Source organism: Ambystoma mexicanum, chromosome 1q, assembly GCF_040938575.1.
Source record: "Ambystoma mexicanum isolate Mex_15411 chromosome 1q, UKY_AmexF1_1, whole genome shotgun sequence".
Classification (NCBI taxonomy): Eukaryota; Metazoa; Chordata; class Amphibia; order Caudata; family Ambystomatidae; genus Ambystoma; species Ambystoma mexicanum.
In genome coordinates, this window is record NC_090922.1 from 1,061,313,438 (window position 1) to 1,061,334,834 (window position 21,397).

Genomic DNA, 21,397 nt, shown 5'->3' on the forward strand with positions numbered 1-21,397 from the left:
CTCGAGTAGAATGTGCTCTAGGCTTGAAGGGCAGTTCTCTCTTTGCAAGAGTGTAACATAGTGTGATGCATTTGACAATCCACCTTGATATTGCTAATTTAGAGACAGGATCCCCTTCTCTACCAGCTGCCACTGAAACAAAGAATTGTTTAGTTTTCCTCAGTGGTTTAGTTCTATCCATGTAGAACATGACTGCCCTGCGCACATCTAGTGTGTGAAGGCTTCTTTCGGCCATGTTAGTAGGTCTCTGGAAGAACGTGGGTAGTTCGATTGACTGGTTCACATGGAACTTCGAAATAAATTTCGGCGCAAATCTGGGATGAGTGCGCAGAACTACCTTATCTTTGTAGACTGTAACAAAGGGGTCCAAAACCGAGAGGGCCTGTAGTTCGCTAACTCTTCTGATAGAAGTGATAGCTACTAGAAAGGCTGTCTTGTAAGTCAGGTCTTTCAGACTAGCTTTATGCATAGACTCAAAAGGCGGTCCCATGAGCCTAGTTAAAACCACATTTAGATCCCACCCAGGGGCTGGGTGAGTGATGGGGGGATAAATTCTAACCCCGTCCATAAAGGCTTTAATCACAGGTATTTTCCACCACAACACCTTCTGCTGTGACGTGGTGTAGGCTGACAACGCCGCTAGGTGAACCTTTAAGGAATTGAAGACTAACCCAGAGTACAACAGATGGGTTAGATATAACACAATGTGTGAAGGCGAGCAATCGGTGGGATTGACACCTTTGGAACTGCACCAGATGACAAAACGTTTCCATTTGCTGGCATAGCAATAATGTGCGTTAGGCTTTCTTGCCTCCCTCAGTATGTCCATGCATCTTTGAGGGAGTTGCAGATGTCCAAACTCTATGACCTCAGGAGCCAGGCTGCTAACTTCAGAGTTTGTGGGCATGGGTGCAGTCTTCCCCCTGTCCTGAGACAACATGTTGTACGGGCAGGGCAGCTTGACTGGTGGGGAGAGGGACATTTCCATCAGGTGCGAGAACCAAGGTTGGCAGGCCCACATGGGAGCCACCAGAATCATGGTGACTGGTTCCTGGTGCATCTTGTGTACTATCTTGTTCAGAAGAGGAGTCGGGGGGAAAAGCGTAGTCAAATTACCCCGACCAAGTTATCCAGAGACCGTTCCCCTTGGATCGGTTCTGGGGGTACCTGGAGGCGTAATCTTGGCATTGGGCGTTCTCCTGAGTAGCAAACTGTTCGCTCTCTGGAAACCCCCATTCTGCGAAGACGTTGGATACAATGTCTTCGTGCAGTCGCCATTCGTACTCTTCTGGCAGAGGAAAATCTCTGCCGAGTACGTCTGCCAGAAGATGGAGTTCCCCTGGAACATGTTGGGATATCAGGAACATCTTGTGTTTGAGAGCCCATATCCAGATGTTTTGGGACAGCTTGGATAGCCCTGGAGAGTGAGTGCCCCCCTGTTTGTTCAGGTAATACATTGCTGCTGTGCTGTCGGTTAGGACCAGCACTGCCTTCCCTTGCAGTTGCTCCTGAAAGGCTTTCAATGCTTTGAACACTGCTAGTAGCTCCAGTAGGTTTATATGGTTGGACGCTACCTGAGGGGACCACACTCCGTGCACTGTCTGTTGAAGCAGGTGAGCCCCCCACCCTGTGAGAGATGCGTCTGTCGTGAGAGTGGCTTCCACTCCAGGGGTGGTGAAGGTTTTCCCCTTCAAGAGGTTCTCCCTCGACCACCACTGCAGAGAGAGAACGAAGGCTGGCGAGACAACTAACAAGTTTCCCATTGTCCGCTGGCCTGACACCACTGGCTGTTGAGCCACTCTTGCATGGGACGCATGCGCAGCCGCCTGTGGGGGACCAAGTATATGCATGACGCCATCATCCCTAGCAAACGCATAGCTTTGCGTACCGTCACCTCTCGACTGGCTACATACTGAGGAACCTGAGAGAGCATGTTCTGAACCCTCTCGCTGGAAGGGAAGACTAGACCGTCTTCGGTACGAATTAGAGGCCCCAGGAACTGTTTTACTTGGCTGGGGACTAAGCTGGATTTCTTTTCATTGATAGAAAATCCCAGGCTGAACAGTAGGTCTACTGTTTTTTGGGTATTCGAAAAACAAACGTCGATCGAGTCAATCATCGAGGTAAGGGTAAACTGGAACTGAAAGTCTGCGCAAGTGTGCCGCTGCCACTGCCAGGACCTTGGTAAACACCCTTGGCGCCGAGGCTATGCCGAAGGGGAGTACCTTGAACTGGTAGTGTTTGTCCTGAATCACGAACCTTAGGAATTTTCTGTGCGCTGGCAGCATTGAAATATGAAAGTATGCATCTTTCATATCCAATGTTGTCATGAAGTCCCCCTGTTTTAGCAATGGGATCACCTCTTGCAGTGTTACCATGCGAAACGTCTGGGGCCTTATGAACTTGTTCGCTGGGCGCAGGTCTAGAACAGGAACCCATGGTGAGATCCTTTTTGGGTACAAGGAAGTACACTGACTAGATACCCTCGTTTACCTGAAGAATCGGGACGGCTTCTATGGCGTCCTTTCCCAACAGCACTTCCACCTCTTCGATCAGTATCTGCAGATGCTCCGGTGAAAGGCGTCAATGTTTCGGCGGTCTGAACTGTGGAGGTCGGGCGAATTCCACACAGTAACCGTGGGCGACTGTCTTTAAGACCCACTGGTCTGAAGTTATCCCCTCCCATGCCTTGAGGAAAGATGTTAATCGCCCCCCGACCGGGGAGACATGGGAGGGGACCTGGACTTGGTGGTCATTTCTGACCCGAAGTTGACGCTCCTCTGGAATTGGAGCCTCTGCCTCTATTCTTTCTGCGCTTCTGACCCCTCTGGGGGTAGTAAGTGGGGCTTGCAGCAGGTTGACTTGAGTTGAAGTTGCCCGTGCCGAAATTATTTTGAGCGGCGCACGCTTGTCCTCGAAAGCACCGCTGAGAATTACTGCCCCTCTGTGAAGAGGGTTTCTGGGAAATTTGGTGCAGCGACTTAATAGTCTCGTGCTCCTTCTTGGCTGTCTCCAACGCGTTGTCTACCGCCTTCCCGAAGAGGTTGGCCTCTTCGATGGGTTTGTTGATAATGGATGCCTGGGTCTCAGGCCTGAAGCCCGACGTGCGCAGCCACGTGTGCCTCTTTAGGAGAGTACCCTGTGCCAGAGACCTGCCTGCTGTCTCTGCGGTGTCCAGGGTATTCTTTACCACATTCTGATTGGCAAGTTTGCCCTCCGAGACAATGGCGAGAAGCTTGGCTCTGGTTGGTTCCGGAACCTCTTGAAGGCCTTCCTGGAGTAGGTTCCATTGGGCGTCGACACAGCTTGCCAGTAACGTTGTGTTATTGGCAATCCGGACGGTATAGGCCGCCGCCGATGTAACCCGTTTGCCTAAGGCATACAACCTTTTGGACTCCTTGTCCGGGGGTGACACTCCCGTGGCAAGGGGAACCCCTGCTCTCTTGCGAGTGTTGGTCACCACCAGCGAGTCTGGGATTGCGTGTCCTTTGATATAAAGCGGGTCGCTGGGGGAGGGTCAGAAAAGTTTTTCGACCCTTGGGTTCACAGCCCTAGTCTGAGCAGGAGTGAGTAAGGAAGGGGCCAGCCGTTTCTTTACAGAGCTCAAGAGAGGGATAGACTGGCTTGCCGGAGGCTTTTCATTAATAATTTCCTCCGCAAAATCTTGTTCGGGCAAGGCTTCAAGCGTGGCAATTTTAAAGAATTCCGCTGCTTTTTTCAACATGTTGTTGAAAGCCAATTGATCATCCACCGGGGAAGCTTGTTGAATCGGGGTGTATGGGGGAGAGTCGAGGCAGACGATATCCGAGTTGTGATCGTCTTGCTGGGTGTCCTCCAAGTTGTCCGTTGCTCCTCGATCTTCCCCATAGTTGTCCAGAAAAGAAGACTCTTCTTCTGTATAGATGTCTCTATACGTGTCAATCTGGACATCTTCTTGATAGTCAACTTGGTGTTGGACATCTTGGTGTTGGACATCTTGTGTTTGAGGGTTAGGGTCTACCCGAGCTTTTTTCGGCGGAGTTTGATCAGAAACCCTGAAAAACTGCTCCAGCCGATCCATACACCCCTTGAATTGCTCTGTGATCCACTTGGATGACCCAAATGGACCTAGCTGAGTAGGAACCATGTTCTCTGCCCTAGGGTGTTGAGAGGATCTCCTCAGGGTGCTTGAGAGGGGAACCTGGCTTTCTTAGTAAGAGTCTTCGGGATCGTCCTCCAAATCCATGGAAAACTTTTTGGCAGATTGGCCCATAACTGTGGGCGGAACCGGTACTAGGCCCACCGCCGTAGCAATCCTATTGATGCTCTTACGGATGGTCACCGAATCGAAAGATTCGGCAGTGTCGGCAGTGAAAATGGCTTCTGCGGCTCCAGAAGGGCCAGCGGATGGCTTCTCGGGTAGAGGCCAACTCGTAGTTTTTGGGCCGTATGGGCCTTGGAAACCTTGGAATCTGTTGAAGTTTCTTGTTCTGAAACTTCGGCGCGTGTAGTTTGGGGAGTAGCGGCCTTGTTATGTTTATTATGCCCGGTCGTCATGCGCTGCTGCGGGGAAGGCTTTGGATCAGACCGATCCGTGGGCGCCGCCGAAGTTTCCGGCGGACCCGTTGGCGCTTTCGCCTTCTTCGACGAAGTCGTTGAGGAGGGCGCTTGGGTTGTGTGCTTTGTGCGGTGCGATTGTACGCCCCTGTCACCGGGTGTGGTCCCTGTAGCAAGACCGGAGTCGAGCCTGGAAGGGTCGGGGACGGGCGTGGCGGCCCTAGAATAGTCCGCCTCAAGGTCTATAACGTCCGCGTTGGACGTTTGGCCATCCGATGTACCCCTGTCACTTTCGGCTGGTGTCGCGGCAGGGGAGGGAGGCTCCACGCGTGACATTCCGTACGCGGCCCACCGCTTCAACCGGCGCTCCTTAAGGGTTTTAGGTCTAAGGAGCTTGCACACCGAACACCGCTTCTCGTCGTGCTCTAGGGGGAGACAAGCGTTACACGACGTGTGCTCGTCTTTCCACAGATATCTGACCCTACACACAGGGCAGAATCTAAATGGAGTCCTTTCCATAGCAGAAGGGAAGGGTGACCAGACCAAAAAGGAAAGCAGTGGAAAAGAGGAAAGACATCATTTTTAACAGTATGGCAAACCCCAAGCCCACTCTCCCTACTGTGTAGGACGGCCAGAAGGCCCGACCACGTGGAAGTCTGAACGCCGGATCTTAGGCGCCGGAACCCACAGCTGTAGACGATTCCCCCGTAGTCTTCGTCGAAGATGTTCTTGATGGGCCACGTGACTTAACAGGGATTAAACCGACAATTATTTGGTAAGATAAACATTGACTCATGAAGAGCTCCGCTATAGGGCGACCAGTTATCTGGGCGGAAAAAAACAATCTGAGGGACCTCGGCGCGTGAGAGATTTTGGGTACTACACACGTCACGATAGGGATAGTGTTTCAGACACGCCTATGCCGACGTCCCCTTTTGGTCCCCGAAAGACAAGAGGCAATACTCCGCAGTTACCACTGGATGGCGGACCATATGCACAGCATGTGATTCTAAGCAGATTAACAAGCATCAGAAAGATAGGTTTCTAGCAGTTTTGCCGGATAGGGAATGTTTGAATATGTAGTTGGAGAGGTCTTCCGCATCGCCAGCAGTATGCTTGAGAAGTGGTTTGATGTGCACAGATTTGAAAGACTGCAGAACTCTCCCGATTGAGAACGATTGGTTGAAGCCGTTTCTGTGGCATTCCAATGGCACGCCTTGTGTACGAATTGATTTATAGATGTCCGGTGGGCATGGGTCCATTGTAGAGCCTCTTTTATTGCTAAGTTCCACCAGCAAGTGAACTCAGGCTGGACTACAATCACCCACTTCACATGTTGCTCTGGTCCCCACAGTACTGGTAACCACACATTCTACTCATAGCACAGCCTACCTCAGGACAATGTAGCCGCAGTGATATGCCTAAAGCACTAGTTTGGAGCAGCAGTATGACCTGACGGTGTCACCAAGTATAAGCAATATGCATCCAAGGCACAATCGATTCAAGCACCAGACTGAGGTCAGTCTGATGTAAGACATGTTCAGCGACTACACTTACGCAATACAAATCGCAGATGTGACTTCTACAATACGCTTTTGGCATCGACAATGACACGACATACTGTTTCGATCCTATCCAAGAAATGCATTTCTTTGCCTATAAGAGGATACATATAGCATGAAAAGTTTGGACTACAGTACTTAGTACAGCCAATCTCCTCACCCTCGAACATGAACTTGGCAACAGATGGCAATTGGTTGCTGCCACACCAATCAGCAAAAAGTTTTTTAAAAAAGTTTGCTTGTTTAAACTGGTAATGTATAAATTGTATAGCGTGCTTAATCCTTGGGCATCTATGTGCTGGATGCAGCTTAGTATGTTAGACAGTTAGCAGGATAGGTGCTGATAATGAAAAAGGAAGGCTTTCGGACTCTTACGGAACGCAGTGTAGGAGGGCTTTGCTCTCAAGACAGGGGAAAGTGTTCCACAGCATAGCCGCAGAGACTGGGAAGCTGGAGCCTCCAGCTTTGGTCTGCTTGAATCTAAGAGTACATAGGTGGTTAGCGTGAGCAATCCGAGTGGGCCTGGCTGTGGCTGGTTTGGACAGTCTGTCCGACAGGCAGCCCGGGGCAGAGTTTTCAAGGCAGCGGTCGGTGATGGAGAGTATCTTAAATTTGTATCCGTTCTCAGACTGGGAGCCAATGTGCTGTTCTCTTATCTGCAGTGATGTGGTTGTGTTTGTTCGCTCTCAGGGCATTATTTCGGATTGTTTATAATATGTTCAGGTCTCGCTCCGAGGTGCCTCCCAGGAGGGCGTTGCAATAATCCAGTTTTCTTGCACCAATAATGGCCCTGGCAATGTTCAGGCAGTTGTCAGTTGAAAGAAAGGGTAAGCTCGCTCTGATACCTTTGGTCACATATGCAGCTGAGGAGGCAGTGACATTGACGTGTCGGAACAGTGCGAGTGTGGAGTCGAGATGAAAGCTGAGCGTTTTCACAGATAAGATGTGGATGGGGTGATTGTCATGGTAAACAGCTGATAGTCTGGGCTGAGCTTGGCGAGGTGGGAGGGGTTGCAGACGAGAAGGAGTTCAGTTTTCTCATCATTGAGACACAAGCGGCAGGAGGCCATTCAGCAGTGGATGGAGTCATATGGCATTGGTTTTTTGGGAGTCCAGGCAATGATCACCAGTGAGGGGGGATGAGGATCTGGATATAGTCTGGATAATTTGTACATTTCATGTTCAGAGAATCAAGGATGTCAAACAGGTTTTGAATAGATGTTATAGAAAGTGGGGGAGATGCAGGTTCTTTGGGGAACTCTGCAGGTGATAGCTGTGGGGGTGGAAGAGGGGTTATCAGCAAAGACTTGGGACGTGCGATGGTCAGGAAGGATGCAACCCATTTTGGCGGCGTCTGGAGGAGGCAGCGGTGGTTAAGTGATGGCAGAGGATGGAGTGAATTACCAAGCCAAAAGCTGTGGATAGGTCCAAAAGCATGAGGAGTGAGAGGCTGCCAGAGTCTCTGGCATCGTCCAAGTGGTTCTTGAGGTCAAGGAGTGCCAACTCGGTTCCACTGCTGGGCCGGAAGCCTGATTGAGTGGGTTTAAGATGTGATGTCATTCAAGGTGTTGAATTTGGAGGTAAGCGGCCCTGTCTATGATCTTCAGGAGGAATGGATCTGTGGTGATGGACCTGTAGTTATTGGGGATTGAGGGGCTGGAGAGAAAGCTCCTTGGATAGGGGTGAAATGATGATTCCTTTAGCAAGTGTGGGACGGAGCAGGAGGCAACTGAGGCATTCAAGATGTCCATGATTTGTGGTACTAGGAGGTTGGTGCACTCTCCGATAAGGGGCACCCGGCAGGTGTCTGCTTTGCACCTGGATGTTTTAAGACTCTTAAGGATGTCAACAAACTCTGGTATCGTGACAGGGTGGAACCAGAAAAGGCGAGTGGACTGCAGGTGCTAAAGAGGGCAGGAAGTGATCTGGGAGGAGGTGTTGATGGTTGTTAATTTGAGCTGGATCTTGCTTTGTAGACCAGCCGTTTTAGCCAGGAGATGGACCTCATTGCACCAGGTATTGTTCTTGGTGACCATGGATGGGGTGCAAAGGGGATTCTAATTCCCATAGGATGGTCAATAGTTTGCTTGAGTTGGATTTGGCATGGGCAATCCGGGTACTGTAGGAGGATGCTTTGGCCCTTGGAATAGCTTTAGGTGCCAGGTGCATTCACTAGAAAAAGTTTATGCCTGCATGACAAGGAGCTCGGGGCTGTACCAGGAGTTGGTTTGTGTGGCTCCTTTATAGGTGCATGTTTTAAGCAGGGCAAGTTTATCAATGGCTGCATTGAGGGTAGAATTGTAGTGGTTGACTAGGCTGTTACAATCAAGAGCATTTGGGGGAGGAAGGGGTTGTTTTTCAGAGCACTGGTCAAGAGAGTGTCACTGGTGAGGTTGTGGGTGCAAGAAGTGATGGGGCAGATAGGAGGGGGGTGGGCCGGGTCTGGGCGTGGAATGGTGAATGTGATGCAGTATTGATCGGACCAAGCGCAATGGTTATGTCACAGTTTTGATCAAGTGCCCAATTAGCGTGCCACATTAACTGGCTAAAGGGATAAACTCATACAGATGCAGTAGTCCATCCGCCCAAAGAAGCCAAGAACCAGCATGTGGGGGGCCAATTCGCAGAGGACATTGTGTCATCTTGAGTATGTCATCTCTTTTGCAGATCAGCTGACCAATGCTGCGGAGCTACAGGGAGTAAAATGGAATAACGAAGAAGCAAGTAAATGGAGTTCTGCTGAGCTGATCAAGAGAAATGGCCTGGATGCTGAAGCCAGAGACTCACGGGAGGGCCTGTTAGCTATGTAAAACACTGAACAATTGGGAAAGAGGGAGAAGAAATTTGGAACCTGGTCTGAACCCCCATATTAAGGCTGGCTGCAAGAGATCCACTGGGCTGATGACACAGAGTAAAAGGCAAACACTGGTAGAGGAACTGAGACCTTTGGCCAGGTAGATAAAAGACCCAGGAACCAAGGGAAAAGAAAGCTGAGGGACCAAGAAGATAGACTGAGCTCAAGGGACTTGCCAGAAAACTGATCTCAACCCCTGAGCAGGGTCAAAGATTAAGATTATGACGATTGGGAGAAAAAAGATGTGGGAGTGGGTGCTGGCAAAGGAACGCTTTCTGCAATGATCTTTACAAGGGGGAGGGGAATGGGATACTGTTGCAAGTTGGAATGCCACGCTGAATATAATAACAATTGAAGAAGAAGAGGATGACAAATACTGGCAAATTTTTACAACTTAAAATACCATGTTGAATCCAATAACCCTTGAAAGGAGAGGAGGGCTGCAAGTATTGGCAAATGTTTAAAGGACTCTGTTTAAAACGTGGTTGTGACACTGTCAGACAAAATGATTACAAGAAGAGGCTTGCAAGAGGCACTTGGGATGCCCGCAAAAAAGGTTGCAAACAAGTACTTTTGGACATTGGGAGCTGTAGTAAAGAAAGACTCACTAGAAATTTACTGAGAAGCAGAATTCTTACACATTGGTAGTTCAAGTGGAAAAAAGCTACTAACAGTTTGAGTGCCAGATGCGGGATGTAGTGAAAGCCAAATGCAACTCCCTAGAGAAAGAAAGCATTTGGACAAGGGGGAAGCGCAAGCGCTAGTGGGGGTAGTTCTTGGGGCAGAGGGTGGCGGGTGGGAGTAGGTGTTTGGGCTGGGAGTTGGTGTTGGGTCTGGGTGGTGGGGCTGGGGTGGGAGGAGGAAGTTGGTGTTGGGGTGTCAGGGTTATGGTCTTCATATACAGGCATGTCAATGTTCATACGTTTGCACAAGTTGTGCAGCATTGCGCATACTACTACAATTTTCCCAACTTTCGCAGGGCTGAGCATGAGTGCACCGCCTGTGTGGTGAAGGCACCTGAACCTTGATTTCAGCAGTCCAAATTTCTGCGCAATGCATGAACTGGTACTCCTCTGCGCCTCATTGTAGACTATCTTCTGTGGTATAGCAGGGTTTCTTACAAGGGTTATCAGCCATGTCAACTGCTATTATCCTGCTTCACTTGCAAAACACGAATGGACTGTGTGAGACATGGCGGTGTGTGGGTCAGGGAACACGTTTATTGTCCTGACGTGTCTGCCCCTATGTGCACAACGCAGTGATTGTGCATGGTGCACCTTGTGTGCATCGTGGTAGATTGGACTTGGGCTACAGGGTTCACTTGCCGTCATTCACGTTGTGGGAGTCGGCAGTCATGAGGTATTTGTCAATGTCATTAGCAGTGCACTGGTCAACTATGGCGTTGCAGTATGCCATGTAGGGTCCATGGCAATGCTTGCATAGGGGGAAAGTTTCCCTGATTGCTTTGTGCTGCACTGCATGGCAGGTTGCCCTGTGCCATCACATGGTTCAAGTCTGTGTCCTGGAGTGGGTCAGTCAGGGTTCAGGGCCCGTTCTGTGCATTTCTATTGTAGCATCATGGGACTTGTAGTTTCACTTTGCTAATGCTTACATACCCCAGGTGTGTATCAGGAATTTTGGCAGTCAGTTCTGGGTGCTACTTACCCACAAGCTTGGTGAGCAGTCCCGTGTGCCTCTCCATGTACGGTGCTGTTCCGCAGTATCATCGAGTCATGTATGGGACTCTGTATCAGGCACAGCAGTGGCTGATTGGGAGGTCGGCACCGCAGGTCTTTTACACATTCATGGAATGGTACTGTTTCCTGTTCCGGTATGCCTATTCTGTTGCCTGGGGGATCTATGGGGGCAGGTGGGTGGGATACCAATGCCAAATGTGTGCAATTCAATGCCGCTATGGTATTGGGGAAATGGGCAATGTCTTAGACACATGCATTTCCTGCATGCACCTGTGCCTGGGTGATGGGCATGGAGATAGGCATGCCTCATGAGCGCACCCAGGACTTGGTCGAGCACCTTGGAGAAGGTGGGCTGTGACATCCCATGCAGTGTCCCTACTATGTATTGGAATCCGCCCGTGCCAAAGAAGTGTACGACTGCCCAAGCTTCAGCACAGGGGGCGGGGGATGGCAGTTCTGATGGCAATGGCACTCTGCAGTTCTGCCTGTATACGGGTGAGCAGTTCAGTGATGGTGGGCCTGTCCAATAGGTATAGGGTCACTAATTGGCTGTCCGTCAGTGTCCATGGGGAAGGGCAGACAGGTGGCATGAGTGCCCTCCACAGAATTATTCGCCTGCGCCTTTGTGGTGCCCGTCTCCTTCCCTGCTGAGGTCCAGCATGCTGCTGTAGCAGGTTGTGGAGCCTGTAACCAACCTCTGCTTGTGGCTGCATGTTGCTTGGGGTAGGTGTGGCCCGTTTATACTCCTCTGAGTGGTTCTGGTGCACCTGTATGTATTTACCTCCACCTTTCTTGTGGAGGTAACTGTGCTGTGTTCTTTAAAAGCAGTTATACAGGTAAAATATACACGCACAGTGACTTTGATGTCCAGAGAACTGAAAGGCAATCTTACCTATTTTTGTATGTTTGTGTCCGGTATACACAAGCCATTCGTATACCTCATCACTAATGCACAGGGCATCATGTTTGATACAGAGGTCAGCAATCACCTGTAGTTCATTTTTGTTAAACACCTAGAAAGCAAAAGCAAGCCAAGTTACTACCCATACATGTGCAAGTATTTGAACATTGAAGAGATGTACGTGATTTACTAGAAGTCAGACATGTTCCTCTTACCTTGCCCACAGGATTATTTGGGTTGTTAACTATGATGGCTTTGGTTTTCGAATTAAATTTAGAAGCTAGTTCTATGGGGTCCAACGTCCAGTCAGAACTAGAAAGTGGACCGCCTGTATCACTTGGTTTCTGCAGAATAAAAGACAGTCTTCATTATGCGACAAATCTACAAATAACAAAACATGAGATGAGGAAGCACATGCACAGGTAAAAACAAATCTCATCATGCAAAACAGAAACGTCAGTTTAAGGTTCCAAGTCCCAAAATCAAGAGGGATTACATTGACAAGATTAAAGTTTTCAGTAGGGTGCCAGGGATTTATAGTGCATATTACTTTCTATATATGTCGTTTATTTTACTTGAGTAAACCAAAAAAGAAAAATTATTCTTATATCATTTATATAAGCATAACTATTTTAGTAAAGGACTTCCCTGGGATACCGTTTCCCTGGGTAACAACTCTAAACCTTCATTATCAATGTGTTTAAAATATATTTGTACACATTTGAACAAAAAAACAGAAAAACGTATTGAACAATATGGGGTTAATTTTGCTCCCGATATAATTTGAGGGTGGGGAGCCGTTATGACACATTAAAGTAGGCGGCTCCCTGCCGCCACATTTTCATAATTTGCACTACAGCGTGTAATGTGCAGGGCAAAAAGTACACTGCCTTTTGTCTTGCACTCTGCAGTGTCATGCCAGCCAGTGTTTACTTGTAATTGTGAGCACTGCGTGCCATTCTCGCAATTGAAATGTAACGCTGTCAGACAGCATGGCAGTCAGCATTTACAATGGATGTCTATGGGGTCTGCCTGCCATAGGGAGCTCCAGCATTTGCACCGGCATGGATTTTCATGCCATGCCGGTACAAATTCTGGAGCATCTATATGGCGAAGAGGAAGGCAGGTGGCGGAATCTCAAGTTGCCTTCCACCTCTCCTCTCTCCCATACAAACGCTTGAAAATGGGGAAGGACGTGAATTAAAGTAGTCCAAGCCTTACTCGAGGCTTTTAGTCCTTTCATTGACGGTCCATGTTTTTCAATACTTAGTGTACAAGTACACGATGAGTGCATCTTCAGGACCTGTGTTTAAGCATTCTATTCAAATGTGATATTTTCCCAGTGGAGGTTGTGAACAAACGTGTTCCCAAGTTGCTGAATACTGCTTCCGTGCACTGGCTCCCCTTCATAAGGGGAAACTTGAGACTTGTCAATCCTACTGCCATCACTTGACGAGTGTGAGAAATGGTCCAAGGCTATTAGAGCTGCTAGTTTATAGAGGAGAATTTCTTTGAAGCAGGCGAGCTGATAAAGGAAAGACATGAAAGGTGTCCAAACCTGTACAATGTGCATAAATATGAGAAGTCAATGGGGAGTTCAGATCTTTTTGGAGGTTGAAGAGGGTGCCTTTCTTCCTGGGACCCCAAGAGGCTTACAAAATAACCTGAATGTGTATTTGTATGCTTCACTGCCAATAAGGGGAATCCAGATGAAGCCCTGCCCCTGTGCTTTTGACTGTTCTTCCTTAAAAAAGTCCCTATGGCCTTGTGTGCTGTGTTCAACTAAATCAACATTAGAAATGCAAGCTATCCAGTGCTGCTAGGTTCTGGGGGCGGGGAGACCAATTTATTACCATCACAGACATAACGACCAGTAGTACTCATGATTAGCTGGCGCAAAGGGACCCGGGTTGCCTTCTACTAATTATTAGACAACCAACAAAGGATGGAAGGACTCCTGACAGCACATTCTGCGAGAGCTACACAGGAAAGGGGCAGTAAAAAATATCGAAGACAAGTGAAGGATACAAAAAAGATGTTTGGTGTGAGAAACCTGAGGGTATCCTCACTTCTACTCCCCCTGGAACCTCTTCTCAGGTGGCCAGGGAAAGGCCATCACTTTTGGATGCTGATCGTGGGGAGAAGAAGCGAGGGAGGATCACCTGGGTGGAGGTTCCTTGGGGATTGAGAGTGGGGTATCGACATTCAAGACATGGTATCTCCCTTTTCCTATTGAAGATCAACCTAATCCTCTCCCAGTCTTTATATGCTATTGTCCAACATCTCCCCTCACTTTCCCACACTTTACCTATGACAGAACTGGGACGAAGAAGAGGTAACCAGGAGTAATGAACTCTAGCTCCTTTTACCACTGTAGTACCGGAACGAGGAAAATGCCTGCAAAGTACTGTGAAGGTCAGGCACGTCCCTTGAACTATGGTCCGGCAATTTCAATTGCGAGCGGCCACATGCAACCTGTTAAGTGGTTGCATGTGTACAAAAGGAGACCAAAGGTGCAACAAGTCAGAAACCCAGAGGCCTGTGTGAGGGCTAAGCGAAGGCTGTTACTTTCAGCAGCAGGTGTGGATAATCTGAAGCAGAGGAGGCGTGGAGCCGGGAGGCCGTTGGCAGACCGAATAAGCTGTTGGGAGCAGAGCACACAGGAATGAGGATTCTTAAACATGTGAATCCTATCCCGTGAGTGGCCAAGAAGGTCGTACTCTGTGTGGCACAGATCACGCAGCGGAAGCACTGAAGTGTGAAAAGGAGCAGTCTGAAGCCCCAGTGGGAAGCCAGAAGCAGCAGCAGCAGTTTGCCGCGAGGTTTGCTGTGCAACCCAGCCACTTCAAGGAGACTGGTGAGTTTCTCAGAGCCCCGAAACCCCAAACCACTATGAACGCGAATGCTGAAAAGTAACGCTTCAGTATGGTTAAAGCGATTCCCATTATTTGAACTGACACGCAAGTTGAAACTAAGTAACAGACCATTGTGCATGCATTTACTACACAGCAATTAAAAGGCAAGTTGCATGGGAGGATTTGCAGAACTGCGAGGCCGAGTTTGTATCCCAGGTCAATGATGGCGGTATTTAGAGAACTGAAGGAAACAAGAGAAACTCATAAAAGAAGCTTATTGAATACAAAACTGAATAAATTCACATGAAAGCTAAATCGAATGCATTTAATACCAAGATGAGCGAAACTTGGTGGGCAAAACGGTTTACTGAAGAAGGTCAAATGGCAAAATGGGTATTTAAAAATAACCTGCAGACAAAGGCACAAGTGTGAAAGAGTGCAACAGAGATATGGGAAACTGATAAGACCATCGCAAAGTGAACTATGTGAATGAAGATAGCGTGGCAAGGCCAAAGACGGATCTACAGCGTGCAACCACTTTATGGCAAAGCCAAAAGTCTGACCAGGAGAAGTTAAGTGTGTGAAGCTGGACATACTGAGGGGGTTTGAAGAGCCTAGGGTTCCTGGTTGTGTGACCTGTGATGGGTGGACCGTATGGTCTGACAACTGCGCCCAGACCAAGGAACCCTAAAACATGGAAACAAAAGACACTGTGGACACCAAGAAAGAACACCAAGACAACTATTGATGCAGTCCATAGAAAAGCTCAAGTTCACCTGGAGTTGTGCTGAAATTTGAAAACCAGACACAAGTATACATTTCTACCTTGAAGTCTTGGTAAAGGGAACCCTGAGACTCGAGGAATTGCAGATGCTGTCTTAAGGACGGAGCCTCAAGGCCCTTTTTTTTTTTTAACTGGGTTGCCTTGAACTTCGGGAAGGGAACCCCGAGGATTGTGTGGAACTGTATTGCATTGAACTTTCAGAAAGGTAATCTTCAGACGTTTTGTGGAACCTTCTTGAACTTGAGGAAGGGGAGCTGAAAAGAAAGCAAAGAGCTGGAAGAAGCTCAGAACTTTATTATTTTTCTTTTTTTTTCTCAAGATTTTATTTATTAATTTAGTACCTTACATAAACAATAAAACAACACAATACAATAGTACAAATTTAGAAAGTGATACTCATTCACATGCAGACTGGTAGACTAATCTATAAAGGAACAACAAAGAAGGACAGAAGTCAAGGAGCAAAGTAGTAGAAAGCAAGAGAAACAAATCAAATTAAAGATTAGACACGAAAAAAGGAGAATTCTAGAATGTGACTAAATGACTAAACATAAAGATCATTAAATGCCCCAACTCCTCCCATATTGATCAAGCTGGTCCTTTGCGATAAAAGAGATCTTCTCTCTCCTACACAGAAGGGACAGACTCTGACACCAATCATCAATATTAGTGGAAGTGCCCAAAATTTCAAAACTTGTTTCTTGGCCAGGAGAAGGGCTCTATATGCCTAGAACATTTTACTTGTAGACAGTCCAACACCTAGGGGACTTAAACCTAGCACACCAACAAGTGTATCCCTGGGTATAACCAAATCCATAAATAGTACCCTTCTGTGAAATACACCATCCTAGAATAGTTGCATCTTACCACATAACCATAACATATGGAGCGTAGTGCCCACCTCTCTTTTACAATTCCAAATTACACAACTTGCTCAATCTCATCTTCCTTGGGGACCAGTATAGATAATGGTAAATTATTTGTTGTGTGTATCTCAAATCTAAATCAACTTTGTGTCTGACAGGACCTGCACATATGCAGTACCATTCAATATCTGACAATGAACAACTCCGATCCGAGTCCCAATTCTCTCTACCACATTGTGATGTAACTGAGATGCAGAAGGTGTAACCAATTTATACAAAGTAGATGCAGATAAGGGCATGGTCTTTGAAAGAAGTAAAATTGTAGGTGAAAAGTGCAATGTAGCATTCAATGATGAAAAAAGTATTAAAAAAAAAAGTTCCAGCAGAGCATTATACCGACTAATTTCAGACGCATTCAGCTTATATTTAAACCGCAGGAACTCAAAATCAACCATATTCTGACCGTCATAAACCTGTCCAATTTTCCAGATACCAGCTTTCTGCCACGAAATCCATGACAAAACACGGTTATTCTATTTTATGGCCTGGTTTTCTGGTTTTACCATAAGCTTGAGTCCGCACACAGTAAATATTTCTCATCCCTAATCTCATTACCTTTATGCCATTCTCTCACAACATGTTTTATAAAAAGGCATAGCAGTACCAACAGGCAATGTCTTATCCATGAACAAAAGAATATCCAGGGGGATGGGTGAAATGGATTCCCTCTCAATTTCAATACAACCTGCACAATTCATGTGATCAGACGCCAACCAATGGTGTTACATGCATAGAGTAAATGTAGAATGGTAACGTTTTATGTCAGGATAACCAAAGCCACCCAACTTCACTGATTTTTGGAGGACATCTTTCGGGGCTCGTACCCGGTTTCCTTCTCCCCACACAAACTTATTCAAGGACTTCTTGATATTTTTAAGTAGATTATATGGAAGTGGTAGGGGGGGCATGCTAAAGACAAAGATGTTGAAAGGATGGACATTTTCACTACCGTAACGCTCACCTGGTATCCACAGGGACGTCTCAGCCTGTTCTGACCTCTTACGACCTCGAACCCTTCCCTGGAGTCTACTCGACTGGAGACTGGGCCTGAAACACAGGATTGGTAGAGTTTAACTCCCTATCGTCTCTGTGTGTTTGAACCCCTTCTTCCCCGGGGTCCAACCCGTCCCTTTGATCCACAGCTCACCTTGTTTTCTTGGAAAGTGTGCTCTCTGTCCTGCTTTCAGCACAAGGGCCCATTGATTGATGCAGGCTTGTTGCTGCCTAGTTACTTCACTGGCAAGAGTCCGACAGGCAAGTATAATGAGTCTTTTGAACAGTTCTCTAACTTCGTTCCTTTCTTTCCTTAGATGATGGCCGGCGTCCGGGGATGGCGACGTGCTGCTGAGATGAGTAGCGCTGAAGGTGAGTGAGAGCGCGATGTGCGATGCGACCCTTTCGTATCTGTATTGAACTGAGTTCTTTTTCTGTGTCTTTTAGGTGCCGCAACGTTTTCAGCGTGGATGCCGGTTATGAAGAAGAAATGCAGTGAGTAAGCGCGGTATGCAGCGCCCCTAGATGTTTCCACGCTAACCTGGAGTGTCTTTTCCCCTCTTGCAGATGGATGAGAAGTTCCGGGGACATAGTTCCCCCAGAGCAGCTGGGATTCAGGTAAGCGTTTGAAGCTCGTACAGTCTTTAAAAATAAGCGAAGATTTGCTGAATGCTTGCTAATGCCTTTTTTCTGTTCTTTTCCCTTTTTCTTAGGAAGCGGCGTGCCGGGATGGGAATTACACCGCCAAAGATGCCTGCAGAACAGAAGAGGCGATGAAGGATGGGCAGAAGCGCCGCAAGGTAAGGCTGTTCCTAGCAGTGTTCTTGTTCTTGCGGGAGCTGAGCGCAGAAGAAAGATGCAGGTCTCCTGAAGACCGATCCGAACACGGTGAGTGTCACGCTGCAGGTGCAGAAAACACAAAGCATGTTTCTCGGCCTGGGCGTGGCTTAAATAGTCTCTGGGTATCCCAGGTGTCTCTGGGCTGAACCACACCCAAAAGACTAGACTGCACATGCAGTTTTGGGAACCGAAATATGTGGGGGCATCCATCTTGTCCCCATCAATGCACTACAAGTCCAATCCCCAATGTTATCCTATGGGAGTGAGTGAGTCTGGTGCCACAAGCGCCAAGTCTGACTCCAAGTGGGTCTTTGGAGGGATGGAGAGGCCCTTGAGGGCCATGTAGGTGATCGTGGCCTGGCTCCAGCCTGACATCTTGGAGGGCTGGGGACATGAGGGGCAGGAATCATGACAACTACATTAACCTTACCCCATAGGGATAGTTTTAGCTTCTCCAATCTACAGCAGAGACGATCTACTTCTGCAATTTTCAGGCGGATGTTATGTACAAGTAGGGACTGAACAGCTTTATTCTCATGGATACCCAAGTATTTGAGACCTTAATCAGCCCACATTTCCTGACCCACAGCTAACAACCCTCTATGGCATGAAATGGAAACTGGATAAATTAAGGTATTTGCAACATTAACTTTATAATTAGAGAGAATTTACCAAAGTCCTGTAATGTCGATAGAAGCTCTGGGTTCTAGGTTTGAGATCTGCATACAAAAGACACATACTCCCCAAATGGAATACCCACTATATTTGGAGGATTCCTAATCATAATGACAAGAGGTTCAATGAATACATCAAACAATAGCAGAAATAGAGGGCAACCATGCCTAGTTCCCCTCAGGATCCGAAAACACTCAGAGCGACTTCCATTGACAACCACAGATGCCTTTACATCTCCATATAAGGCTCTAAATAGTTTATGAAAAAGGGTCCCAAATTTATTTTAAGCAAGACCTAACACAGAAAAACGCAGATTACTCTGTCAAAAGCCTTCTCTGCATCAATACATATTGCCGTGCAAGCCTCCGCAGTGTCTCTTTAAATACATTATATCAAGCAATTCTCGCAAGTTATCACTACTTCGCCTGCCACTCACAAAACCAGTTTGATTCTTATGAACAAGCAGGCCGTTTAATCTTCTACGTTTAAAAGCGAAATCGGTGGGTCATTTTCACATAACGACGGATTCTTACACGGTTTAGGAATAACCGTTATTAAAGCAGTCTGCATTGATTCAGCGACCGCCTCACTATTCAGAATTTCTGCATACAATTTCATGAGGAAAGGTGACAGAATCTCACTAAAGGTTTTGTAGAACTCAATTGGAAAGCCATCAAGGCCAGGGCATTTACCGCATGTCGATTTATTAATTGAGTGTACAATTTCCTCAATTGTTATAGGTGCATCTAGACCCAATATTTCTTATTCATTTAGACTTGGCATTTCTAATCTAGCGAGAAAATGTATTTTCGTCTTGGAAACTGTATCATCATTACTGTATAAAGAGGCATAAGATTACCTGAATTCCTTGCAAATTTCTACATTCTTCCTCAACATTCCTCCTTTATCTCCAATAAAAAGCACTTGCATATTATTCTCCTTCTGCTGAATACGGCTTGCTAGCAAGGGCCCTGATTTTTCACCTCTCTCCCAAAACGCCTGCCTGGAATAGAATAGTTGCGTCTCTGCTTTATGATTCAGGTCACAATCTAAGGCCTGTTTCACATGCAACAATGCCAATAGATTTTCCTTAATGGGACATTCACAATAACGTACTTCACAAGACTTATACTGGTCTTCTAAATGAACCCTAACCTTTTCCTGCTGACATTTCTGATAAGACGCAAAGCTGATAATCTTACAACGCAGTGTTGCCTTCAATGCATCCCAAATCACTGATAAAGAGTCCACTGAGTGTAAATTATCCTTCATGAACAATATTTCCGTTACTATATGTTCGATAAAGTCTGCATCCGTATGCAACTGTATATTTAGACGCCACTGCTTCCTAGACCTCAAACTACAAGCAGATTCATCCAAAGACAACATAATAGGAGCGTGATCAGAGATTACAACTTTTCCAATCCAATTGAAGTATTACAAATATCTCCACATAAACTCCTACTGACAAGGAAAAAATCAATGCTTGAAGATATACCATGTGCCAATGAATGAAAAGTGTATTTTATTCCTTCTGTATTAAGACCCCGCCAAATAGCATGTAAATCCCATTTATCTAATAACCTTCAAAGACCTTTCCTTGCTTTCATCTCAGCATAGGAATTAGTCTGAGTGTTCTTATCCTTTTTCAAATAAATTGTAGAGTTGAAGTATCCTCCAACTATAATTTCTGTACAACCCAGTTGGTCCAGCACTTCATCCACCTTTAAAAAAACAAAAAACATCCCGATTCACATTGGGTGCATAAATATTCAAAATTGTCATAAACCTGTTCTTAATGTTTCATTTTAGTGCAACATATCTCTCTTCTGGATCTATACATACACTATCAGTTCTATACCTCAAGGCTTTCCTAAAGAGGACAAAGACTCCACGTGAATTACTTGCAAAGTAACTTGAAAATTCTTTTACATACGAGCCATTTAAGATATATCCCATTTGATCTCTTCTCAAATGAGTCTCCTGTAAAAATATTATATCTGGTCTCTGCCTACCTATCACTGATACCTCTATCCGCTTAATAGGATTATTCACACCCTTAACATTCCATCTCGTAAATGTTAATTTTACAGTAATTAACTCCAAGAAAACAAAATCTCAGTGCTGGACAAACCGCACCAATTGGCAATCCTTCTCAACATAGAACGCACGTCCTCACCCATAATCTTCTCCCACACCGGTATCCATCTTTTCTTCCCCTCTGCCCTTCACCTCATTCCCTTCTTCCAACTTTACCAGGTAATGACACTAATCAAATTGCACCCCAGGAATATCCCAAATAAAATTGCATTATAGGAAAATAAACAAAATCTTATGCATATTGTCAAAAAACCAGTAAAATAGAGCGAAAGAGATAAACCAAAATGAGCACAAAAAATAACCCAGGAAAGAGCATATGCCTCAAAAAGTTCTGCATTATATACCAAAGTAAGCTTATATAATTGCTCGGCATAAAACATAACTAGAACAAACATTACCTATACAGCGACCACTCAACAGCCACATATGAATGGCAGTCGTAAATAAACTATCAGATTGAGACCTATTAGACTAACCACTTAAATTTTCCACAACTCTATAATAAACAAAGATTTATAAAATGGTGCATCTTACATTCAATTTGAATCGCATACATTTAGAAGATCCAAATTCCAACTAATTCCAAAGAAATGTATTTCTTCATGCACTACCACAGTCACATTCGTCCTTATCCACATACCTGCCACATATGCACATCTCATACACACGCTTTT

At 46.4% G+C, this 21,397-nt stretch overlaps 1 protein-coding gene across 10 annotated transcripts in view; it reads right to left on the bottom strand.

Moving 5' to 3' along the window:
- Positions 1-21,397, bottom strand: part of KYAT3 (kynurenine aminotransferase 3) — a 597,660-nt gene that overhangs the window by 232,249 nt on the left and 344,014 nt on the right. For all 10 annotated transcript variants that reach the window (XM_069641743.1, XM_069641748.1, XM_069641750.1 and 7 more), the window contains 2 exons: positions 11,766-11,894; positions 11,542-11,662 (listed from right to left, as the gene is read on the bottom strand). In XM_069641743.1, the coding sequence (XP_069497844.1) occupies positions 11,542-11,662; positions 11,766-11,894 (250 nt within the window). The remainder of the gene's footprint in view (positions 1-11,541; positions 11,663-11,765; positions 11,895-21,397) is intronic.